General features: G+C 53.9%; 1 protein-coding gene across 10 annotated transcripts in view; it reads right to left on the bottom strand.

Annotated features, from left to right (window-relative positions):
- Nucleotides 1-26,348, bottom strand: part of LOC130156500 (USP6 N-terminal-like protein) — an 82,104-nt gene that overhangs the window by 11,819 nt on the left and 43,937 nt on the right. For 2 of the 10 annotated variants that reach the window (XM_056355055.1, XM_056355056.1), the window contains exons 3-8: nt 14,338-14,411; nt 13,719-13,804; nt 12,880-12,919; nt 12,108-12,188; nt 4,424-4,531; nt 634-743 (exon numbers count right to left, since the gene is read on the bottom strand). In XM_056355055.1, the coding sequence (XP_056211030.1) occupies nt 634-743; nt 4,424-4,531; nt 12,108-12,188; nt 12,880-12,919; nt 13,719-13,804; nt 14,338-14,403 (491 nt within the window). In that variant the 5' untranslated portion in view covers nt 14,404-14,411. Of the gene's footprint in view, nt 1-633; nt 744-4,423; nt 4,532-12,107; nt 12,189-12,879; nt 12,920-13,718; nt 13,805-14,337; nt 14,412-19,581; nt 20,177-20,301; nt 20,501-21,785; nt 22,060-22,622; nt 22,737-22,796; nt 22,852-22,872; nt 23,150-26,348 lie in introns of those variants that run through there. The other 8 variants (XM_056355053.1, XM_056355054.1, XM_056355052.1 and 5 more) reach the window with 8 other exon arrangements.

The raw sequence follows: 26,348 nt of genomic DNA, 5'->3' as shown, positions 1-26,348 counted from the left end.
GGGGTCACCAGCAGCCTGCTCCATCAGGGGGTCTCCCACAGAGACATGCATGTACCCGCACACCCTGTGTTCAACACCCCCACGCCTTGGGTTTAGAGTCGTGGTGGGATTTTAATAGACTTGTAACCACCCAGGCATCAGGTGTGACATACCCTGGGGGACAGCACTGCCACCATTTCATCAGTGGGCTCCCTTCTCCCTCCCCTCCTCGCTGAGGGGGTCAGTACCGCGCAGATACGCGGCGCAGGCTTCCTCGCAGGCTGCACGTCTGTGCCGGGCAGCCAGGTGTGACTCACCCAAGTGACACAGCCACTCTGTCAGACCTCTCCAACCCTGCCGTCCGCCCCATGCCAGCCAGCTCCCCACAGACCCACCCCGTCACCCCAGCCCTGGCTCCCTGGGGGACAAGGCACCGCAACAGGCTGGTGCTGGGCTCAGGAACCGGGGCTGAACACAGTTCAGTGGAGAGAGACTCAGCAGCCCAGCACCGTGTGCTGGTGGCTGGTGGAGCAGGGAGAGGTGACTCTGCTCTCCTGGGCACTGCTCGGAGCCAGGGGGCTGGTGGCCACTCCACCCCACGCACCCCCAGCGGCACCGATGCCCGTGCAGCCACGCGACGCCTCCCGTACTCACTTCACTCCATAGCGATCCCGAAACATGATGTGGTTCCGGAAGGTGCGGTTGACGTCCAAGTCGATCTGCTTGATTTCCGACGAAAGGCTCTTTGCTTGCTCTTTCATTTGCTGGAAGGGAGAGGAGCAGACAAGAGGAAGGAGCTGGACACCATCCCAGCCCACACCTCCTGCGCAGGGAGAAGACACGCTTCCCACTGCTGGAGCGGCACCGAGCCACAGCACCAAAACCACGGCACCAAACCACGGCAGAGCCACCGGGGACACTGCCGCCTTGCACCGAGCCACGGCACAGCCACCGGGGACACTGCCGCCTTGCACCGAGCCACGGCAGAGCCACCGGGGACACTGCCGCCTTGCACCGAGCCACAGCACAGCCACCGGGGACACTGCCGCCTTGCACCGAGCCACGGCAGAGCCACCGGGGACACTGCCGCCTTGCACGGCGAAGGGGACAACCCCATGCTTGCACGCCACGACGCCAGCAGCTGCCAACCCAGCCTTTGCCCTCTTGCAATGCAGATACTGAGTTTTCAGAATCTAAAGCCTTTGCAACTGAATTCAATTCTGATTTACTTTGACTTCTTTGTAGTACCCTGTCTGGCTGTCATAAAGCATCAAGACCTCTGTTGGCGCCTGAGGAATGATGCACCTCCCTAAGGAACCAACAAGCAGATGTATGCGCCGAGTCTCTGAGCTTTTCACAGGCTCAATCATAATCAAGTCCAAAGTTACGCCAGACTCTATGAAGTGATCTCCAACTACTACTTCCCCTGAAGAAGAAAATTATCTTAGTTTTAAGGAGCTTCTGCTAGAAAAGCCGTGCTGGGGTATTCCCTTGGACTGGTGCAAATGTTAAGGAACTGGCTGAGTCCAGAACAGAAACTGACTTCAAAGCCAAGAACGCCCATGTTCCCCCCATGCAGATGAAGGATGTTCCCCCCATGAATCCCCCCAACACAGATGAAGGACCGAAGCCTACTGCAACAAAAGGGAATTCAAACCAAACCGAAGCCCACCCCAACCAGCCATGCCCTCAGACTCCCAAGCTGAGGATGCTCCATGAACGAACCCCACTGCAGTCCCCTCCGTAACCCACCGCTCAGCCCTGGGCGTGCGGGCAAGGACCATTATCTCATCCCACAGCCTCTAGGTACCACTGGTGATCATGCCTTCCTCCTCCAATACCTCCAGGGTTAACTGCATTAACAAAATACATTTTGTGACTGTCTCAGGTAGCCTGAGATCCAGCAGCAGCTTAGGGACAGCGGAGATGAGCAGCGAGTCTTGAGCCCAGGCTCAAGACCCTCCTTGCTCACACAGGAGACAGAAAACAGCACATCTGCACAGATCCTGAATCACCTCCAGCAGCTGCTGTCCTACCAACGCCTGTCAGCTTGACACAAGGCACCTCCAGGCTGCTGCTGACCTCCCGAGGTGGCCACATCAGCTCTGGGGAACATCAGGAGATCATTAGCTCCCAGACGTGTCCAGCACAGCACAGTCACAGCACCTTGGGAATATTAACTGCAACCTTGAAAGCAGCGGTTTGGAGGAGGAACGGCGCAGGGGCTATTTTGAATTATTGCCTGCACAGGATAAGGGAGGATAAAAGTGATGACAGAACGAAGATCTGATGAACCAGATCATTTCCCTGCTGTAAATCCTGTGCTCCCGGCATCCTATGGCTCCTTGCCCTCTATAAAGCAGGCAGATTACCTGAGACAAGATGACTGTTCATATGCACCCGGTCACTTCAGTGCAAATTCCCCTGCTAAAGGCCCTCAACAACACAGAAGCCTGCCAAAGACTGTAAACCTCCCTACTTTAGGCTTTTTTAATCACTGCACCTGAATAGCAGGTAGGTTGCACAGCACTTTGCCACTTCCACGCACCCAGGAGGCTTTATTAATTCCGCAGGTGGTAAACAAGAAGCCCAGGATGGGCTGATGTCCTTTTTTCCCCTTGTTTAAGTAACCTGGTCCACAGATGCCCTGCCAAGCTCGTGAGCCCTGCAAGCCAGTGGCAGAGCAGAGGCTGGGAAGCTGGAGGTCCCATCCCAAAGACCTTTTCCAAAGCGGCCGATAAAAGCCAGGATGCCTCCACTCTGCCCCCCCGCCCCCAACACGTTTCTCCTGTCCACCTTCTCAGCTCTCCTCAAGCCCTCCCAGTTGTGGCTATAAAACCCCGGGGAGGGCAGAGCATCACACCCACGCTGAAACCACGGACGGTGGCACCACGGACAACTGAGCTGCCACGGCCTTGAAGAAGACTCGGGGACTTGCACAGAGAGGACTTGGAGGACAGCTGGGATAAGATGAAGCGCTACGGAAGCAATCGCACTGGGCTTTTTAATTGCATCACTCCAGAGACGACAAGGACACAGGGAGCGAGGCAGCCCACGTGGCTGGAAAAGCAGCTCCTCCGCCAGCCTGAGCGCAGGGGACACCTCTACAGAGGGAGCAGTGGGTATACAAAAAGGAAAAATTGCCCAGCACGTGCTGGATGGCACGCTCAAAACTCACGGCACACGCAAAAGCCAGGCTTTTGTGCCATGGCTCACGGCCAAGGAGAAACGGGGTGGCCGTGGGACCAGCCCCCCCAGGACGCAGGGCTGGGGGCTGAGGCTTAGTCCCTTCTTGAAAGCAAAAGCCCTCACACCCCGGAGCTGCCCTGAGCCTCGTCGGGAGGAAATGAAGGGCGAGCTAATTACTGGCGGCAGCTGGCACCAAAGAAGAGGCAGATAAAGACGAGCTTGCAGGGGGGCTGCACCAGCAAAGCCTATTAGCCCTGAAGCTCCTGCTTAACGCAGACTCCTCCGGAGTGCAGAGAAACTCCTGGTGACTTTCATTTGTCTGGATTGCTCCCCTGCCTGCGCAGCACGGCTTCGAGGGAGGGAGCGCGATCAGCAGCTGGGAGAGCTTCGTTACCTCCGAGAGCTTCGTTACCTCCGAGAGCTTCGTTACCTCCGCTTGCTGCCCGGAGCCCAGCCCGCCTGCCCCAAGCCCTGCATGGGACTCCATCCCAGCAGCATCTCGCAATTAACATCTACGCTCCACTAACTATAATGAGCCTTAGCACCATCCTGCTCGATAGGCAGGGATTTTTAGAAACACCTGCTGGAAGCAAGACTTGCCCTCCTGCCTCCAAAATGTAACCGTCTCCATCACACCCTGATCCCTGCCTGGGTACGTGATGCAAAATAAATCATTTGGGGTACCCACAGCCAGCACCTCCCCGCGCCGGGGTACCTGCGGCCGCTCCGCATTGCTCCGGGGAGCTGCAAGAGGTACCTTTGCTGAACTCCCCCTCCCTCCTCCCTGCACTTTTCCCTAAGGATGCAGCAACTGCGATCCAGCAATTTTTGCTCGCGGCTTCCAGCAGAGTAAATGGAAGCAGGCTATTAGGGAAAGCAGCTGGCTAGCGTGCCGAAAGGCTCCAGCCTAACACACACACGGCGATAAACGGTTTATACCCTCTGCATTTTCAGTCCTCGCAAATTCTAAGCCTTTCCTTCTCAGAGGTCACCGAGTTCACCGACAGGATCGGACCTCACCAGCAGCGCACATCGTAGGGCGGCTGGCACACCGCTACCCTGACAGGGAGGATGCAAGGGCCGGGTGCCCCCCTGGCCCTTACAGCAGCTCCATAGGGACCCTATTTCCCTCCTGCCCATGTGGGTGGGGATGGAGACACCTGCACCCACCCGACTTGCCCCAGCTGGTGAAGCCCCACCAAACTAGCCTCCCCATCACCTTGCTCCCACAATCTGTGCCAGGAAGAGCCCCTACCTCATATTTTCCTTCGTTCTCCTTCTTCATCTTCTCAACGTCCAGCAGAAGCGACCAGACCTGGCCTCGCACCTGCAGTGGGATCCCTTTGTACACTCGCCGGCACATCTGCAGGGAGGGAAACGAGGTTAGCTGGTCCTGCAGAACAGATTTGCTCCACAGTTTGCTGCTGTGGACCACCAGCCAGCTGAGAAGGCACCCAACCGATCACTTCCCCTGCCTGCACTGGCACAGAGAGGGCATCGCCAATCTGATGGAGGAGCTGAGCACCTGTATCCACCAAAGACAGCTACTCAGCCAAAATTAAGCTGCACCTCATGTTTTTAACCTTACTGGAAGAGCTGGACACAGACCATCCCCTTTATACGTGGAGACATCTCAGGTGCTTCACAGCAGTCACATTCTGTGCACACCAGCCTGCCCCTGGGCTCCTCTCCAAGGACCAGACACAGCATCCTTGGCTTTGAAGCTTCTGATCTGACCTGGCATGGCTGTTCTCACCTGGATCCTCAGGGACTTAGAGAAAAATACATTTTTCCTTGGAGAGGAGAGCTCTGACCATGAGAGCCACAGGGATGTGTCCACTGGAACTCTCATGGCTTGACAAGTGGCAGAGCAGACTGTGGGCTACACCAAAGGCTCTACCTGGGATGTGCAGGGTGCTCCTCCAGCAAGGAGGGGGACTGGGGACAAACATGCATGTGCCCCTCCTCCAGTTTCCACATGTTCACTACATCTCACAGATGCCTCTTCTCTTTTTTCTTGTCATAAAGCCCCCTCTCTCTAAAGAAACTACTACATTTCAATGGAAAACAGAAAAAAGAGCTTTTGTTCCATCCTTGATTTCTCCCATTAAAAGAAAAAGCTTCATAAAAAAAAAAGAAAAAAGTCTAATTTCTGAATATTTTCCACTCTTTCACTCATCCAACCCATGAAACGCCTTGTAGCTGCACGACAAAGGCAACCGCCCACTCCTCTGGGCCCCCGAGGACCGCGGGCTACGCTGAAGGACCTGCTGCATGTGCCCAAGCTCCAGCTGTGGAGGGGATTTACATTGTGACACAGACATCCCTTGGGACCGGGCGACTCCTTGGGAGGGGACAGAGGTGCCAGATTCCCTGCCATGGGAATGGGCTCGGCGCTGAGCAGAGCAGTGCCCCACTGGGCAATCAACTGGAGCTACTGGTATTGCCTGGTACAAGTGCAGCCGACTTCCTTCAAAGTCCCTCTTTTTTGGGTTTTTTTTTCCCCATAGGGGGTTCTTCTTCACGCATTTCAGGCTGATTCAAGGGCTGCAATTCACAAGGAAGCATCCATACCCTAGCACAAGGCTTTCTGGACGTGGTCCTGCTGCATTGCCTTTGCACCTCTTACCCCAAGCCGAACACCTGCTCCTGTTACCCTTCCTTTACGACCCCTCCTGCATCTGCAGCTTTTTCCCTTCTGGCTTGATTTTGTAATGCCAGCCTACGTACAAGGTTATAAACACCACAGCCATGGCACTGAGCTGTCACACCCCCCCCCCCGCCCAGAGCCCTGACCCCGGCACAGACCCCTGCTCCTCCTCTTGTTACCACCCGCACCGCAGCGCTGCGCCTGCTGAGTGCGACCCACAGCCGCGACGGCTCTCGTTCCACGGAGCTACTACCAGGCGAGACGGGAGGTGGGGCTGAAGTAGACAGATTAAGGGATAACGAAGAAATGGCACTGCTATCACGGTCAAAATAAGTATATAGAATAGCTACGTAATAAATGCCAAGACCACCATGTAGTACTAGGAGAGTCAGGTGTGTGTTAGAACGCTCCTCCTCCCCATTATGCTAAATATTTCAGTATTTCTGCTGACACAGAAAGTGTCAGTGTGATGGATCCCGATCCCGTGAACACCATTGAACATTTACAGCCCCATTCTCAGCACCTGACAAACGCCTGCTCTGCCCCAGGTGCTGCTTCACACCTGACGGCGCAATGCATAGCCAGGACCATCCCCTACAGAAATCCTCTGCCTGCTCCTGCTCCGTACGCACCAAGTAAGAGCTGCCCCTGAAAAAGCATCTCACTAGCGAGACATGCCCATGGAAGGCCACCGCCCATCCAACAGCATCCCACGGGACATCACTCATTCACTGCCCGCACGCCCAGGGGAGCTGGTCCTGTTCCTCCGAGCGCACGTGAGGAGCTTCTGGAGGACAGCAACCCACGCCGTGCCGGACAGCCCCATCCCCACGGCTGAAGGACCAAGGAGAGGAACAAGAGATGCCCATCCCGCGAGGGACATTAAACCAGGACACAAGAAGTGCAACGTGTCAGGCGACACAAAGCCACATAGTGAAGCGCGTCCCCAGAGCGGTGCTGGCGAGGTGCCCACAAGTGCTCCTGACTCCATGGAGCGAAAGCTGAGACGGGATCAAGAAACTGGAGTGTGTACCCACTCAGATAAAATCACCAGTTCAGAAGAAATTATTTATTTCCGACAGATTAGGAAAGACTGACTGACAGCCGCTGAGGTAGAAGATGATGCTTAGCTCCGTGGAAAGAAAATATTTTTTTAATTCCCAGAGCTGGTATTGTACTTTAATGAGTGCAGCCCTCACTGGCAGATAGTGAAGGTCTCTTAATGATTTTCTCCGCATGAGAGCGTGGCAGGAACAGGGGAGTTACAAAATGCATAGAGACGGAACTGAACTGGAATGCCTCCCTGCTCTTCATCCCAGGGCTCTCCTCCTCCCACCGCCTCCAGGCGTGAAAGTGCTAAACCCTCGGAGCCGTGAGTCACACGCAAGAAAAATGAACAATTTTCCTTCCTCATGAGACTTGAAGGCAAACGGGGAAGTTTATCACCACAAGGAGCATTTACACTGTGAGGAACTGATGGAGGGAAGGCAGCAGGTGATGGCAACTCCTGCTCCGTGTGGGAAGAAAAAAACCACCCTTGAGGTCACCATCTTCTGTCTCAGACACTGCTCAGCCCTCGTCGGTGGGAAGGGAGTGACCTTGTGCTGGGTTTCGCCGTAGGATCATCTTCCCTCTTAGGGCTGTAACACATGAAGCTCACGGCACGGAGGCCATCGTCACCCCATCCCCACCTCTCCCCTCTCCAAGCACTTTTTTTCTAGTAGATGGGACGGGGAAGCCTCTAGAAGCCCAGACTCAAGCTCCATCTTCCCTCATCAGAGCCCTCCTGCGAGAAGCACCCAACCAAGCGCTCCAAGTCTTTCATTAGAGAGGTGGCGTCACTGCCATTAAACACAGCACATCTTTTCGCAGTAGTTGAAACACGGGAAGTTGGGTTGGTTTTTTTAAAGCAGAATCTACGCGTTTCAGCTCGCTTCCACGTTTTGGAGCCTGTCACTGTTAGTTTCTCAGCTGTGTGCGTGCTCCACCAGGAAGAGGCAGCAGGAGTAATGCCCAAATTCTGGGTATGCGTGGCATTCTCACTTTCAGAGCTTCTCCATACACCCACCATCTGTCTCCAACACCTGAAGTGGGGGGCAGCCCCCCTTCTTCAGTTCCTTTAGGGCTCAAGGAGTGGTCCTTCCGGAGAGGAAGGATTCCTTCACTTCCTCCACCAGTGATGCACCAGGAGAGCTGAGCCATGAAAAACTTCACCCTGGAGAAGAGGACCTGTTTTTTACAATGCGATTAATTCCTGCGATTGATGACGCGGCCATGCAAGACACTTGGCAGCCTGGACCTTGCTGTACATAGCTTTTTTTCCGTATGGATATCAGTTGCTCCCAACTCAGCTGCTGTCCCTGCAGCCGGAGCCTTGGCTACGCCGGAGGGGCTGCTAGCCTGTCTGCCGGGGCAAATTAAAATCCTAAAGCTGACGCGTCATCAGTGGGTATTGGCATTTATTACCAGGGCTGTCTCTGGGGGAGAGGACAATGCTACCTGCCTTTCCAAAATGGCAAAGGCAGCGGCAGAAGTCACCCTGCAGCTCCCAAGCGTAACCCCCTTTCCTTCCCGTGGCACTCGCAGGCAGACCTGACTTCAGACGACCCTCCACGATCAACGCCTGCTGGCTCTCCCCAGCGCCAGCGGATTATTCACTCCTGGGGGTCAGTCCATACAGATCCCCGATTCATTCTAAACCGCTTTGCTGGCATGCACTGGATTAAGCGCCCTGCACTCCCGTGACCTCAGCAGAGACCAGGCTACCCCTGTGCACAAAGACGGGCTTTGCCTAAAACCCAGACGTCTCTGGCCAAAGACATCCCTCTCTAAAGGTCCTGTCCCACATGGCCAGCAGCAAGAAGCAGCTTGTGAACGACGCAGAGGTCACATCCCCTTCCTAGGGCCGGTCTGTCTGGCCGAAACCAACTTCTTTCAGGGCTACGATGAATAAACCGTCCCGCTGTCAGACCGCACGCAGCACAGCCTCTTTGGTCTCCGCAAAACCACGCTGCCTTAACCGGGTCAGTTCTGACACGGCACCCATCGTGTCCCAACCTTCCCAAGCAGGGTCAGGTTGGGATTTAAACTCAGGTTTAACACAGCCGTGAAGAGGACAGCGACCACCCCAGCCTCCCTGTGCTGAACCCCGAATTACACGATTGAGCCCTGCGCTGCAGGTTGGATGCACCTTAACTCTGCAAAGCAGCGTGGTCCTTGCATGGACTCCTGCGGTTTCGTACCCTTCCCCTTGTGGACGTACAGCCAGGGAAAGGCACCATCGCACCAGTCTAACCCCATCCCTGCCAGGAATCGTGCTGCTGTCACTTTTTGTTGATGCTGCTGCTGAAATTAAATCAGATCGCTATGCAATGTGTCTAGAGCAGAGATGGAGACAGATGCGATGCGGTGATGAGCACAAGGAACCCCAAGGCAGCGCTCTCATTAAGATAATCCTATCTGTTGCTCATCCAGACACAGGTTGTGCCAGGAAGGATATTAGGCATAGCCGGGCCATCCTGGGCTGGGGACTGTAGAAGTCCCTCCTCTTAAGGGTTTTTTTCAGCTTTTTTTCCAATAATCTGTGACAGCCCCAATACCCAGACCACAACCAGCAGCACACGGGGAAACAGAAAGCAAAATGCATTGCTCTCTGGTGACGGTTCGCGCCAGGGGGCTCAGAAAGCTGCTTTCTCGCCCACTGATGGTGGCTGCTCTGGAGCCCGTGCCCAGGATGGGTACACAGAAGCTGAGACAACAAGCCAAGCCCCCACCAGGTACCAAGATACTGCAAAACACGGCAGCCTGCTGGATAAGGCACGAGTCCCTCTTCATCACGGACTTGATATGGTCAGCTGTCTGCCAGCCCCAGCACCTGCATGGGGACTCGAAAGGTTGGCCCTGAAGACCAGAAAGTCCCAGCCTAGAAAATAAGATGGGTTTGTACATCACCTGAGCAGAGCCAAAGTCAGGGCAGCTTCCCTGTGAAACTGCCTGGGGGTCCTGCAACAGGATTTTTTTCCCTCTAATCAAGCACAGTCTATCAAAATGAACATCAAAAGGAAGGTTCCTGTCTTCAGCAGAGGGTTTTTTCAAAGATGACATCCTAGTCTTTGTCAAAATAAGACAGAGCTGCTGTCTTGTGACACTTGGGCTTCCATCACATCAGTGAAGTGGCCAAAACAAATCTGAAGCAAACACGCAATGCAGATGTGACAGCCTGAGTGCTCAGAGAGGGAACAAAACCAACCCACTCCACTTGCGAAAAATCAGATCAAGGGCTTGTCACGTTTACTTTAGCTAGAAAACAACATAACCACCTGAAGAGCATGACTGTGATCCCAGCAAAAGGGCCCTGAAACGCCACCTCTGAGCTGCACCCAGCTGCTGCAGCAGGAATCTCTGAGCAGCTTCCACACTCCCAACACAAGCGCATGGGGCTGCACACCCAGGCGAAGGATACACCCTGATTTTATAATTATTTTTTTTTAAAGCACTTTTTTTTTTTTTTTTACACCTGTAAGGGCCTTTGCACGTAACACTGTGCGGCTGCTCCAGTGCACAGACCTTCCTGCCAGCGCTTGCACTGGTGCGAGGCAGCGGGGTGGTGTTAGGCTGGATGGGACTGAAACCAAAGCTCCTTTCTACTCCCTGGGGTCACCAGATTGCTCCTTCCCTGCGTGGAGCCAAGCGCTTCTTCTCGGTTTGCTGGGAGTGGGGACGGCCTTTTCCACCCCCCCCCCGGCGCGGGAACAATGCCGCGACTGTGCCCAGGAGCCACCGGCCATTTACAGGCTGTTATAAATAGCATCATTTATCCCATTACAAGGGTTCTGTCATTTTCTGACCCCGAGTCCCTCAAAAGCCACTTGCTGGTCCAGCCCCCTCACCATGCAGCAGACCTGAGCGACATCGGCTGCCGCACAGTTAACACACCTGCTAATTATCGGGGTAAATCCAAGATAGACCAGGACCGCTGCTGCTCCACACGCCCCAACACCATGCCTGTCCCACCAGCCGACCCAGGCAAGCCAAGGATGCTAAAACCACCCATCGTTACCTATCCTAAACATCCTCCAGGACTTGAAGGGTTTCCTTGCACTCCGCTGGAATTTTTACCCACAAGGCCACTAATCAGTTAGTGCTAACTTCTAATTAGAAATACCAAAGCCGCAGGAGAACCTCCGTTTTTGCCCACGAAGCAGCACCGATGAACAAGATAATTAGAACCACCCCGAAGCGAACCGAAGGATTATAAACCCCCAAGCCCATCTCCACCCTATCCCTGCTGTAACGAAGATACGATTTGGGTTTTTTTTAAAAAAGGACAAGATTACAGCTGGTCTTTGCTGGGGGAACCTGGCATCACTCTGGATGGCCAGGCAAGGGGGATGCTCTGCTCGATGCCCGCCTGCAGCTTTGCAGATACCCTCTGCACAACCTTTTAACTGGGCTCAAGTTTCTCCTGCAAACTCGCAGCAGGAGCTGGAAGCAACACATCCCGACGCCGGCTCCTCCTGCCCAACAAGGGGGCTGCAGAGGCCACAGCGACAGGGGGGTGCTGGGCTTCAGCCCTCCCCTGCGCCCAGCGCCGCAGCACAGCAGGTCAGGCTAACGCTCCTGTCCTTACCCAGCAAGGGTCCTGTCCTTAGGTTCAAGGGAGTTTTCTTTCAAGAGGTTTGTCATAGGAAGACGTTACAAATAGTAGGTATTAAATCTAACTCGGTTTTGCAGTGGCGTTTGGTGCAGGGTTTGTTTTGGACACCAAACCAAGACACAGCTTGGCGTCCCCATCCCTGATTTCCACAGACGAGTGCACACGATCTAACACCTAAGGAGCTTTTCGCGGGCACAGCTAGGAGCAAAATACAAAATCTAGGCCGTGTCTGGTCAAATAACTCTCCCTCCATGAAGAACTACAAGGAACATCAGCTGGACCATATCAGTCGCATCTCCTGGGCCACCCCCAGGTGATGGAGACACAGAAGCGACCTGCGGCGTGTGACCACCCCTGCTCTGGGGCAGGGACCTCTGCTGTGCTCCTGCTGGCACGGGAAAGCAGAAGCACAAACACGCCAGCAGCATTTAGGAAACCGTTTTTAAAACCATACCACTCGGAACAGGACTTTTCCCTCAACTGCAACTTCAAGGAAAGATTAAAGCTTAACGGGTAGAATTAGGCGATATTTTCCAGCAATCTCTGGTTTCTCTAGCAACTTTCCAAAAGCCTGGCTCACTGGAAGGATGCACCATGCCCGCCCCTCCAGACATGTGCTCTTTTCCTCCTTACCTTGTCACTGTTTCTGTATTTGCCCCATTTCTTCAGCATCTTTAGCCACTTGTCCACACGTTCTATTTCCTGCTGCTTTTGCTGTTGCAAGGGGGGAAGAAGGGAAGACGAATTTAAGAAAAAGAGCCCCAGAAGATATCTCCTGAAAAAACAAAACTTCATTCTCTTTAGGTTTAAATTTCAGTGCAGAGACCTTGCATCAGGGAATAATCCAAAGGTGTCTGCAGGAACTGGTAATCTCAGCCCATGGTAACTGAGGCAGAATTGGCAAAAATAATGAGAGACACAAGGCTTAACACAGAGAAAGCACTTCCAAGAGGAGGATTGCTTGACAACAAAAATCTCTGCAGGTTCGGCTAGCCTCAAATTGTATCATCGGAACAGACTGGCAGAAAGGAGATGCTATTTAGCCCCGGCTAACAAGATGCTAACAGAGGACACGCTCCCAGTCCAGGGAAGATGAGGATGGAGATGGCTGTTACCTGCAATCCCCTTTTTAAACCGCAGTCACTGAGCACTGTGCCAAAGCAGAGGGAAAAGCCCAAAATTGCTTTAAAAGGTGCAATTTCAGTGCAGCGTGGAGGGGAGGTGCATGACCCAGCAAAATAAAAGCTCCGGCAGTTGGACGTTGTGCAGAGCTCCCACCTCCACGCGAGCAGCAGTGACCAGCGGGTGCTTTGCTCTCGTTTGCACATTTGTCCCCTCACAAACCGTCCCCTCCCCAGCCGGTGTGGTAAGGATCTGACAGCCATGACGATATAGCAGCTCTCACCTTCTCCTCCAAGGCGGTACGGGTCGGCAGCTCCTGCTCACTGGAAAAGCAAGGGGTCACCGGTTACTCCATGGGCGAGGAAGGGTGTGGAGCAGCGCGGGGTGCTGCAGCTGGGGGACCACCTTGGCACCCGAGGGGATATGGCTGAGGGGCTTCGTGCGTTCCTATGGCCATCCCTGACGAGGAAGAGGCAGGGGAAGCACTGGCCAAAACCCCACCATGCTACAGGAGCTGCGGGGGGTGGTCAGGCACTGGATGTCACTGGAAATCCTGGGCATAAAGCTCCTTCAATACACACATGACCAGCAATTAAAAGGGCCCGGGAGGAGGTGCGGATTTCTGGGCAGCAGTTGCTTCAAAACCCCCTCCTGCACACAAAACACCTACTATTATAGCTTTTTGTTTGGATTTGCAATAAAAATAGTTCTTTTACGCATTCTCCCCAGGTACAGGGCATGCATTTAATTCACCTGCATCTCACTTAGGATGGGGATTCCCTAAGGGAACCGAGGACAATCAGAAATCTTGTCTTGTCCTCCGTCTCCCTGAATCATCAGGTGCCAATGCCAGAGCCTCTTCCCACCTTCTCACGCCGGGCTTGCCATCGGAAACTATTCCCGAGCCTCGCCTCGCAGCAGATTCAAAGCCTCAGAGAGTGTTTGAACACGTGTGGTCGAGGGAGGAGGCACATCTGGTCTCTCCTCCCACATTTGGGATCGATCCATCCAAGCCACGGAGCGGATTATAGGCAAGACACTGGGTCTGCCACGCTTGGCGCAGAGGGATGCTCCGCACAGACGCGCGGGGCAGGGGGAACAGGAGCGGGCAGGAGGACTTACTGCAGGAATCCAAACCGGTCTGTAACCTTATACAGCGTGAAATCAGCATCTTCCCACGGGTCAATCTGAGCTCCCTCCTGCCGGCCCTGAAAGCACAACGGACACCCATGAGCTGCCCCAGCATCAGGAATGCCCCAGTACCTGCATCCCACTCCCTGTGCCCCCATCCCTCCCTCCCTGCACGCTAGAAGGCATGGAGCCAAGAGCCCCAAACCTGCTCTAAAGAGACAAAATCAACGCAGGCAAGAGAAAAACGCAAAATCCAGCCTATCCAGCTTTCCCGGTGTGACTGCTACCAGCTGGGAAGGGCCATACATCAGAGAAACCAGTGCCGTCGGGGATAAGCCGTCCCGGTGTTACGGGAGCACTGAAGCACTAAAAGCCCAGGACCTTTCGGTACCTGCGCTGAGCACGCATGAAATCCATGAGAAACTCAGGATGCGGTGAGAGGGGATGTGCCGGCAGAAGCAGGCAGGGAGAGCTGGCACGAAGCCTGATGGCATGAGGGTTACTGGGGCGACGTCTGCAGGCAGGCAGAAGTTCTTATTTGAAGTATTCCTAACGGATTAAATAGCTTCAGCCTTAGCCAGCATTTCAGGGAGAAACTCGAAGTTGGTACCTTCTCATACTTGGCAACGATCTCCGCTTTTTCCTGAGCTATTAAAGACTCTATGTCCTTCTTCATGTCAGAAGCTGTAAGGCAAGAAAAAAACAAAAAGGGGAGGGAAAAGAAGGTAAGTATACAGCACAGGAATTAAATTTTAGGAAAGTGCTAATAGAAAAAGGCTTTGCTGACAACTTCAGCTTCCAGCTGTATCCCACAGGTAAAATCAGGCTGAGGGTGGAAAGCCCTTGCACGGAGCTTGCATGGAGCTTGCCCGGAGCTTGCCCGGAGCTTGCCGGCACGCTGTGCGCCAGCTCCCCGCTCTCGGCATGGGGACACGCCGAATCTGAGCAAGGGGGAGGCATCTCTGCCGGGAGATGAGGCGCCATCCCTCTGTTCTTAGGCACACACGTGCCTGTACGACAGACACTGTGCTTTCAAATGCAGACAGGCACACCGGGCACAGAGCCCTGGCGCTGCACGGGGCGCTGCAAACCCATGCATGGGCTGCAAACCCATGCAAACCGCGTGGGGCTGGCAGCAAACCACCACGCTCTTGCCCCAAGCTATGGATGTGGAGCCCCGAGATGCTTTGTATAGAGGCATCTGAAGGCAGATTTAGCATCGAAGGAGAAACCAGAGAGAAGGTTTTGCCTGCTGAAGCGTGCACGCAACAAGTGAATTGGCCTCTAGATGAACACCTACTATACGCACCCCCAGAAGAAAAACAACACGGCAGCAAGATGGCTGCAGAGTCTCACCTGACCCGAGATGGACCAGTCTTGGTCTGGACAAGACCCAGTCTAGCTCCCCAAGGTCCATGCCCACTGCCTCGCCTCGTCCCACGCACGTACATATGAGCAAGGTAACTTCCCAAGTCAAACGCAGCTTGAGCGTTGTCTTGCAAACGCCCAGAGGAGCATCCTCCCTGTCAAGCCATAACCCGCTGCTTCACCACAGGAAAGGCTGATCTAACACCGGGAGGGGAAAACACGGGCAGGCAGAATCCCCGGGGAGCCACAGTCCTCACGGGAGGCTCAAGGAAGAGAGCAGAGGGAAGGTCTGATGCATCCTTCTCTGAAACCCCAGGGCGTCGCGGCCAGCCCAGCTCAGACCACGCAACGGCCACGGCACCAACGCCGGTGGCTACGGGAGGGATGCTGCCACAGCTGGGTACCGGCCACGGCAGCGGGGACGGGCAGCAGCGGGGATGGCCTCACCTCCACGGCTACACATCCTCCTGGTGCTGCCCTTCCCCAGTGATCAGTTGCTTTTTTTTTTTTTTTTTTTAAAGCTTTTTTCAATAGTTTTAAGTTTTTTCCCCACGCTCCCCCTACGAATTATAACCCCCCTCGGTGCAGACAGGGCCAGCACTGGGAATCACGCTGCATTGTCACCGACACGGTGCTGTCCCTCAGGGTCCTGCCAGCTCACCGCAGGTCCCAGGTAGATACTATGCATTTCAACAGCAGCAAGGCACAGTAATCTCAGTCCACAGTTGCAAGCAGCTTAGCATTTGGAAAAGTTCTTGGAACACTGAAGAGTAGAAATCCTCTTAGAATAGCTTGCTATAAAGGCAGACGGCGTTTTGCCTGCTCTAAGGAGGTTTTGCCTATTGCCCTGCTGTGAAAAGATTCAGCAGGGTTGGGAAAAATCTATTAAAAGCCACCAACACAGCCTTAAAAATATTTTCCCCACGGCCTTATTACAAATGATCCAGTGATTTACTCGGAACATCTGAAAGTTAAACAACTTTAATAACACAGTCCAGAGGTTTCTTGTAGAGCTTGAAAGGAGCTCCCTGGAGCATCTGGGATCCCCCGTAGCAGAACAGACTTGAAAGCAGACTTGAACAGACTTCGTAAGAAATGACAAAATTTTGAATATAAAGAAGAGCAGGTTGACTCCTGTGTTGCATCTAAAGCTGGAAAGTAACTCCTGCGTCGCTGCGCTCTGGTCCTTTCCCAAAGCACTGGTGCCCACCTCCTTGCAGAGAAGAGGAGCACCGCGACCCATGGATAAACACTGTCAGCAGCTGCTCGAGAGCAAGGTTACTCCAAGCTGCTGCTGCAGCTCTCTGATGGACACCAGGAGCCACCCTGACTGCCCTCCAGGAGGAACCTGAAGGGTTCTTGTAGAACATGCTACCCCAGCTTCTGGCTGAAGCTGCATCTCGCCGGCAGCACTTGGCATGGGGTGAGGCAGAGCAGCCAAAGGCATGGCACCGGGGACGAGCTGAAGAATGTGGGTTTTCCTTCAGCAATTAATAAAAATATGGGGGAGTCATGACGGGCATCAGCGCTGTCTCCAAGGATCAGCCCACTTCTCTGCACCTTCAGACAGCTGTCAGTCATTATTTGCCTCATCTTTACCAACTCCTTAATGCAGCCTGCTTGCTGCCACCATGTCGATCAGGCACGGATGGAGGCGGCCGGGAGATCCACCTTTCCCTGACTCTTCATTCGGAAAGCAGCCATCGCTCCAGGCGCCAGCAGTGTGACAGAAATATTAAAGCACACGCAATAATCAGGTCTACCAGGGCAGCTCTGCCACAACACAGCATCAGCCACCAGCACCGGCATTTCACTGCGTCACACTCATCTATGCAGACACCAGGGAAAAGCAAACTCTGTAAATTCACGGCAGGAATAGGTGTATCCTTCCCCGTTATTGACTCCACAATCAAAACAGAGCAAGGATAGAAGTATTAAAGTACATTTTGTTGTCTTATTTTTCCAAGCTGCAGCTCTTATATCGAATGTTCCCATTAATTTTGCTCATTTTTCAAAGCAGCAAGGTCTGAGCAACTGTCTCAGGGCGTCACCTAACGTATCTGCATCTTCTCCTTCTCACATCTTTCTTCTGCAAAGTTTAACTCAGATGCAAATTCACTCCCCCACTTCTGACATTGTTTTTTGGTTGTTATGGAGACAAATAATTCAAATTAGGTCACAGAGTCACAGACGGGTCGGGGTGGGAAGGGACCTCTGGGGATCCTCTAGTCCACCCCCCTCCCAAGGCAGGGTCACCTAGAGCAGGGTGCGCAGCGTCGCGTCCAGGTGGGGTTTGAATGTCTCCAGGGAAGGAGACCCCACAGCCTCTCTGGGCAGCCTGGCCCAGCGCTCTGTCACCCTCAAGGTGAAGAAGTGCTTCCTCACATTCAGAAGGAACCTCCTGTGTTGCAGTCTGTGCCCGTTGCCCCTTGTCCTGTCACTGGGCACCGCTGCGAAGAGCCTGGCCCGTCCTGTCGGCACTCGCCCTGGAGAGATGTGTGTGCATCGATGAGATCCCCTCTCAGCCTTCCCTTCCCCAGGCTGGGCAGGCCCAGCTCTCCCAGCCTGTCCCCATACGGGAGATGCTCCATGCCCTCATCACCTCTGCAGCCTCTGCCAGCCCCTGCCAGCCCCTCTCCAGCAGCTCCCTGTCCCTCTGGAACTGGGGAGCCCAGCACTGGGCACAGCACCCCAGATGTGGCCTCACCAGGGCAGAGCAGAGGGGGAGGATCACCCCCCTCGACCTGCTGGCCACGCTCCTGATGCCCCTCAGGATCCCACTGGCCCCTTGGCCACACTGCCGGCCCACGGGCAACATGCTGCCCACCAGCACTTCCAGGTCCTTCTCCACACCGGTGCCTGGGGCTGTCCCTCCCCAGGGGCAGGACCCTACGCTGGCCTTGGCTGAACTCCACCAGGTCCCCCTCCGCCAGCTCTCCAGCCTGCCCAGCTCTGGCTGAACGGCAGCACAGCTTACTGGTGCATCAGCTGCTCCTCCCAGTTTATATCACCCATGACCTTGCTGGGGTGTGCTGTCCCCTCACCCAGGCCACTGGGTCATAAGGTGACCAGGACCTGACCCAGCAGTGACCCCGGGGAACACCACGAGCCACGGGCCCTTCACATGCTGCTGAAAATACACCTGTTCTGCGGGCTGGAGAGAAAAAATAAACTGTACGTCAAGTTAAATGGGCTCTTTTTCAAGATATTTATGAAGTAGAAATTATTCTGAAAGTCTCTGACCACACTCTGTAGTAGAATAACCGAAGGAAGAGCGCCTCGGTAGCGCGGCAGGCTTTACACCGCAGGAGCCACGTACCTTCTGGCACCCGAAGCCTCCCTGCTGCCAGAAACACCAGGCTGGTGCGCAGGAGCCATGCCCAGCACGAGCACGCTGGTTTTCTTTCTGCTAGAACAGCACGAGAGGCCCAGTTTAAAGAAAAAGCTTGGAAAGGTTTGCTGGCGGTGGGAAGGATGGGGAGGGCAAGTGGCTGCACCGGCCTCCGCGGAGCCCGAGGCTGCTTTTTGGAGCGCAAAGGCAGTGCTGTGCCCCACCAGGCGATGCTCAGAGTGCCCTGGAGGTGTGACAGCATATAGCTTAGCTCTGTGGCACCCTGTGCGGAACGCAGGTACTGAATGCAGGTATGCCCATTATTTAATTCCGTGCATATTTGAACACCAGAGTAGTTTGACACCACGAAGTTACAGCATTTGCTGGAGGGAAGTGACACTTTATGTACATGAAAACTACCGAGACATCTATTTTCTGCAAAGCTTGACAAAACACATCATGCTGCGCTGATATAAATAGGCTGCCTATACATAGGCACAGACTGTACCTGCCACGCTTCTCCATATACCTATATAAGATCGGAGGCTTTTTTTCATTCTTTTTTTTTTTTTTTTTTAAATACACCACTAAAATTACTTTCTTAAGCCTGCCACCTAATTTTCTCCTTTGAGTACTCTATTCCCCCAGCAAACAGTTTTGGTTTTTTTCCCCGTGACAAACACACGAGGTGAAGCCGCTATGAACAGGGATGTAAGAGAACGTGAACCATGCAAGAACGGTATTAGATAAATTTACTAGCTATAACCAACAGAAAGCCCCAAGCCAGGCACACTTAAATTCAATTCGGAAACAAAGTTACCGACTAGTTCCTTTGGAAAAGAACAAGTTGAAAACTCCCACCGTCTGTCCCCTCACACTACAACTTGCAGCTTCCAGTTTACAACTTTGGGAAGTAAAAATGAATCCCAGCAACAGTAAAGCTAAAGATGCTTAATGGCGCCACACGGTACCGCCTACCCACACGGAATGCCAGCAGCAGCAAACCTGAAATAAAAGCTCCGAACGGTGGATGAGGGCAACTTTCCAGCAATCAATTCACCAGCCGGGATCTCAAGTACCAGCAGCGGAAAGAAAGCGTCTGCATCAAAAATCCCAGACTGGGTGCAAACCCTAATATCCATAAATCACATTTACCATTACAACCCTCCAGCAAAGTCCCGTATTTTTCCCAGTCAGATGCCGCCCGCTGCCCCACGTGGGGTGGCCCCTGCCGGGACCAGCCTGGCCGGGCGCGTGGGAACCTCTGCCCACCAGTCACCCACCGCATGTTGCGAGCCTGCTCGCCGCCCAGAAGAGGAACCAAGCGTTCCCACGGTATGGTGGCAGCGCTGCTCGTGCCACAGCGTGGGGACACGTCCCCCGTCACCCCCACCCATGGAACGGCAGCTCCTGCTTACCCTGCCGGTTTTGCTCCCTCTGTGCCGGCACCTGCAGAAGACAAGGATGCTGCCACCTCTTTCCAGAGAGGTCACCTGCCAAGGCTACGCCTGCAGCCCTCTGCTCGCCACCAGGCCCTCCCCTCCTCGCTGCTCAATGTATACAAACCAAGGACAAACTTCCGCTCGACTCCACCACGACACGAGACCCGCACGCAGGATTTAATCCACCAAAACTGCAAAACGGTCTGACTGGAGCCCAGACACCAGAAGCCCAGCTGATGGGGGCTGCAGAGGGTCGTGGGTGGTTGCACATCAGCGTGTCTTGGGATGCCCTCCCAGAAATTCACCGCAGCCGTGACTCCAGACCCCACCGCCCCCAGCCCTCCTCACAAAGCAGTTTGGCTGTTGCCACCTTGGCCAGAAAGCAGCTTCCCAGCCTTTGGAACAGCTGCGGTGATGCCACCAAGCAAATCACCTGAGACAAAGCTGCTGAATTTTCCGTCTCTTCAAGCCCCTTCCACCTCCTTATGAGGAAAGCACAGAAGTCGTACATGCCTTTACGCTGGTTTCATGTGGGTTTTACACTGTCAGGCTGCACTAGCATTGGAACTGTATTGCCCAACTTCACTTTGCTGCAAGGTGAACTGTAGATCCGGTGTCACTTGGCAGAAGGGCTTTTGAAAATGAAAGTATCAGTAAAACCTCCTCTTTTTTAGAAAATACAGCATAGCATCACGTTCTCAACCTCGGGCTGGATTTGGGGATATTCTGGAACCCAATCTTTAAATGTTTTATACCGTAGAGAAGCATCTCTGCAAGCCACTGGAGATGACAGACTGGAATTTTGGTTGTTTCTCCAGTCCCACCGCATCCACCACTTAGACTAAGTGGCAAAACTAAAGGCAAGCACGATGCTGGCGTACAGCCACATACAGCCGAGTTGCAAAATCTTTAACAGTTACATCCCCCAAGCAGAGTCATCTCAACCACCTGCACCCCTCCTCAGCATGCACCGCCTCCAGGGGAAAAACCGTAAAATCTGTATTTTTGCTTCTCACAGCACCGCGTGTTTCTCCTGCCCAGCTGCACCCAGGCGCACGGAAACGCGTGTGATTTTTGTTCTGCATGCTAGTGCAAGCAGAAGGTCACTGAAAAAGGAGAAATGAGCTTAGGTGAAAGTGTGCTGGAGTCCTGAATGCGCCCAATTAACTACTAATAAAGACTGCTGTTAATAGAGAGAAGGAGGGGGGAAAGCAGGCAGATTTTGACACGCTGTACTTAAAACACTGCCTGCATCAGACTGAAGCTACTGCTGTGGAATAAAGTCACAAAGGTACGTCCTCACTACAACCACATCCACCGCTGCCGAAACTCAACAGGTCGCTGTTCCTGTTTCAAGCTCTATTTTAAAAGCACACTTTAATGCAGTGTTTTATGCCTTGAGCGGTCTATGCTATAAGCCTGCAATCTACCCATGGGGGGAGCGGGCTTAAGGGAAATGCTTACGCATCTGTGCAAACGAAAAGGCTTATTATACACCACCTGCTACGGGGTGAGACCCTCACACAAGGCACACTTGCAGTCTGCACCGCTCCCCAGCAAAGCACTGCTCCCACTCACAAAGCTACTACTAGTTGTAACAGCCACTTACACGCTTGCACACCCTGGAATAAACCCGGCCACGTGAAGTGGTGCAGCAGTCTGCTTACAAAGCGGCTAAAGCAAGCTGCGAAACGTTGGATAAACCCTGCCGGTGTGGGTTTTTAAGCACACGAAGCAGGCACCCCGACATGCTTCAAAGCACGCGGGCTGCCAACCGGCAGCAGGCTCCCCATCCCGGCCGCCTGGGATGATGTGGGGGGCAGTGGGGAGCCGAGGCGAGCTGCCATCGGAGGCTCTTCTCCCACGCGCTCGAAGCCCACCAGCAGCAAAGCCACGGGGCCACAGCACCGCACGTACCTACCAAGTGCAGCCAAAACGAGCACGGCTTCGGGTGCGCCCCGACGGCATCGCCACGGCCCGAGGAAACCTCAAAGCCTCCCACGAAGCCACCGAAGAGGAGGCGCAGGCTGGGCTGCTGCCGGCAGGCACTGCCCCGCAGGGCTGCGTGCCCGGGAGGTGACGAGCCGGAGGGGGAAGTGATGGCCCTGCGCCAGACCCGCTCCCTGCGCGGAAGTCGAGCTGCTCCGCAGGTCTTAGTACCAGACCTGGCCAACATCCCTCCCTCCATCAGCACAGCTGCCGCAGGATTTTTTTTTTTTTACTGGAAACCCAAAGCTGCAATCCCCAAGGGGACAAGACCTTTGCATCCAGGACTTCTGCTGCCCCCCCTCTGTAGCAAGCCCAGCGGCAAGTGCCCTGGCCAGGCACCTGCTTTCCAGCAACACGCCACCAGTCCAAAGCTGGCCCTCGCTGGCAGCCCCGCTGCCACAAGGAGATCCCTGCACTCCCAAAGTGAGCTACGACTTCAGGAATTAAACTACTATCAAGCAGGACGAGCCCAGATACAGGAGATCCTGTTTGCATGTTTACTTCCTTGACTACAACAAAAACTCAAGAGCACGCAAGCGAGCTCTTCTGGGGTTTTTTTTAGAGCGTAAGGAGCACTAAGCCAGCTAAATTGCACGGAGGTTTATGTTTTAACTGTCTCGGGGGTCTTTGAAAATGACTGCCCACAGATCGCTTTATATGAGACGCAGATGTGTTAACGGAAAATTCAAACAAGTTCCTATCCCAGTAAACTCGCATTGTATCCAGACCTGCACTGGATGTCACGCTGGATAAAACCACGCTCACCTCCCGTAGCAGCGGCACGGGAACACTCCAGTGACAACCACCACTGCAACTTGCTTTGATGCCACCAGCAATGCCCCAGCAAGCCAGAGCATCCAGCAACGTCGCAGACAGGATCCTGCCGATCTATGAGCACGCGTACCCACGGCACACGATGGCTCCCAGGGCGATTCTCACCTGCTCCAGAGCCGGTTCGTGAGTTTGGAGGAGAAAGCATGGGGAGGCAACCCAGCTGCACGCAACATGCCCTCACCTGAGCCTGCTATCAGGTGCCCAGATGCATCAGCCCCGCTGCAGTTGTCCTCTCCCCTGCAGGCATCTACCTGGCAGGAGCTGGCTGTCTCCGCTGCGAGGGGTGGTGAGGACCCCCAGCTGCCGCAGCCCACCAGCCCACCGCCCTTCGGCTTCAGGCGCACCGCTGCGGCTCTGCCCACCGCTCCTCCGGCACGTGAGGGCTCACCGCCGGCGGCGGGGGGAACAGGCAAGGTGGGAGGTGATGCACACGCAGGCCCGCTCTTCCCCCGGGCTCACTGCAAAGAAAATAAGAAGTCTGTAAGTTTTCCAGTTCTGGCACAGCAGAGGCACCGTCCTTCACCAGCACCGGGGGTCTCTGCAGGCGGAGGAAAGGCAGGTCCCACCAGAGCGGGCAACCTGGCAATGCCTCAGCCTGGCTGGAACGGGAAAAAGGACACTACAGTCACCCACGCTGCAAGAAAACCCCCGGGTGTGGGTCATGCTCGGATTTTGTTGATTTGGTGGGTTTATCCAGGATGAGTTTCCTCCCCACCCAGCTCACAGCATCAGCCCAGCCCAGCCCTGTGCTGACACAGAGGATTCGCCGCAGGGATTCAGCTTGGGGCTGGGCAGGAATTTTACAACTATCTGACCACACATGCCAGGTACCAGAAACCAGCCTGCATGCCTCCAGCCGCACATCGTCATCTAATCCAGGGTGCTGATCCAGGGATGCTCAGCTCAGGTACAAGCCGGCTCCCGGGCTGCAGCAGGCGGTGGTGCTTTAGCCCATTTTCTGGTCTGCTTGAGTGCCAGGGGATGGAGGGGCTTCCTGTGCAGACCTCTGAGCCCATCACACCTTTGTACCAGCAGACACGTGCTAGTGACAACTCAAGCAGGCAGGATACGACCCTTGCCCAAGCCAAAGGCGCAGCATCACGCCCGATGTCAGCCGATCTGAGCATACGCTGCCACCACCAAGGGATGCAATGGGGGGTCCAGGCCACTCGTCCAGGACTCTGGCCCGGTTAAGACCAGTAACACAACCATCACCGAGCTGCACGGCAGAAGAGCTGGCACCGGCAGCACCACCTGAGCCACCTACCTGGTACCTCCAAACAGCTAACGTGGTTCGCAGGACAGTGGAGCCTGACATCTAGCTGTCGTTTTTTAAAAACTGGTTTCTAATTCTCACCTGAATCAACCCATAGAAGCAACGCATGGGTTTCACAAGCGCGGAATCCAGACACCACCCTGAAGCGTGATGCTGCTGTCTGCAGCCAGCAAGCGCTGGGGATGGGAAGCGTGCACTGATGCCCGGGAAAGAAGCACAGTTCACTTTCCTCGTGAGCAGCCGCTTCAGTAAAACCCTCTCCCCTTACCTCCCTCACAAGCCCCTCCGAATGGACATCCCTACACGTCCCTGGGCTGTCCCATGCCAGATTTCCCCACGGCCACCCCTCCAGCACCCGGACACAATGTCTTGGAGCCTCTGAAGAGCAGAAGACTTCACACCCTTTCAGAGGTGGCCACCGTTATCATCAAGTAATCTATAACAATAGTTATACAAGTAACAAAAAATCTATAACACAGGTTACATTACATATGTGTTATGACTGAGTAGCTTATAATGTGCTTACACACATTGCAGTGCAGGTTACACACACTTCCCCCTGCTCTCCCAACTTGCATCAAGCGTTTAAATTACAACGGCAAGCCGTGGACACGACGATGAGGATGCTTCGCTCCTAGACTACGGCAATACCGTGAAACCCAGATATATCAGTCTTTAATTACTTCCATTATAGAAATAACTAGAAAAACTACCTAAGGCTGCGTTCACATGCTACCCACCCGCCTCACCACTACCAGCACGCACGGCAGCGCTGCCAGTAAATAAAACCTCAACCCTCTTCCCACCATCCTTTCTGTGCTCCCAGCACTTAGGTCTCGCTCTCGTTTTCACAGGCGCTTCTTGCGCTGTGCCTCGGCACTCGGGTTAAGGTCTTCTGCCCAAGGATGGAGCCGGGAGGAGGGAAGCAAGAGGCTGGTGCAGAGATGTGCTCTGCTCGCTGCTTACACCCGGTAAACCCAGCCTTGGTGCTCCTGCAACGCTCAGCTGTTGCAGTGGCAGAAGATGCAGCTTTAAACACAAGCTAAACCCTCCAAGCAGAACAGCGAGTCTACAAGTAATTCTTCATCAGCTTCTATTTTTAGACCTCATGGGGAATAAAAGAACATCCAAACTTTTTTTTTTTTAAAGCTCTTTTGACGGGAACTCATCTTCTCCAGACAAGAAGAGCCAAAACAAACAAAAAAAAAACCCACCAAAAAAACCCCAGCACAAAACCCCCCAAGATGCATGAATTTTAATACTTTTTTTAAACATCATTATTTAAATGATTTCTCATTTTAAAAAGAGAAGTAAGCTGAAGAATGCAAAAGTCCATGTGCTGCTTTGGGAATCGAAGACTGATTTTCTGTCCTCATTCCCTCCTTTCTCCATTCCAGTGTCTATAAAAAAGCCAGAAAAGCTGGGGTGGGGGGGAAAGCAATCCCCTTTTTTCAGGTGATGCACTACCAGGAAAGGAACTCTATAAACACGGAACTTAGGAACCAGCTGTTTCTGTTTGCTTAAGGCTGTAAGAGCAGTTTACATTTCTTTAACCATAAGCTAAAGGAAGCTACAACACTGGTCATTCCCCGCATATACATGCATTCCTCTCAAAATACCGTATTTTGTTCTTTTTGGTCCATGTAGCAACACCACGGGACACGCTACTCATCCCTTTTACCATCCCCACAGTCACTCCTGCCTCCAGCTCTACGTGGCAATTTGGGGTTCGCTAAAAGCTCTTATTGCATCTCCTTTTGCTATTTAAAACACTCCCTGTTTGGGCCAGGCGGCCACCACCAGCTAGCGGCACTCACACCTCCCACATGCCCAAAGCAGCGGGTGAGGCCACGTGGCCCGGCTGGTACCTCAGTGCCACCCCGAGCCCTGCGGAGCTAGCCACGGTCACTAGCCAAAGCCAAAAGAATAAGGCTACAAAAATAAGCCATGGTGCTGCCAGCAGCTTGCGCTTTCCTTGGCACGGGGGGACGGCATCTTTTTTAAAACCATAAATAAGGCAAGAACACATGTACCGTCACATAAAGCCCTCGAGACCGATGAAATAAATAATTAAAAAGAAATTTAAAATATTATATATTAAAAAAAAATTAAAAATCCACTAACGACAGGATGCAAGCCTGTCTGTGGAAAACTCACCCAAAATCATCATCGAGGGGAATGATTCCTAAGTTATCGATCTATAAGCTGAGCTAAAGCGCAACTTAGGCTGTGTGGGTCTCGCAGCGCTCGCCGGAGCCCTGGCTGCGCCCCGTTTTTTGGAGGAGAGGCAGCCTGAGCCACTAACCTGACCCTGACCCAGACGAATGCTCAGCCCCTCAGAAAATATGTATTTCCAACGAGGTCCTGAGTACCACCCTCAT

The sequence above is a fragment of the Falco biarmicus genome, chromosome 10 (assembly GCF_023638135.1).
Source record: "Falco biarmicus isolate bFalBia1 chromosome 10, bFalBia1.pri, whole genome shotgun sequence".
Taxonomy (NCBI): Eukaryota; Metazoa; Chordata; class Aves; order Falconiformes; family Falconidae; genus Falco; species Falco biarmicus.
This window is presented reverse-complemented; position numbering and strand designations above follow the sequence as displayed.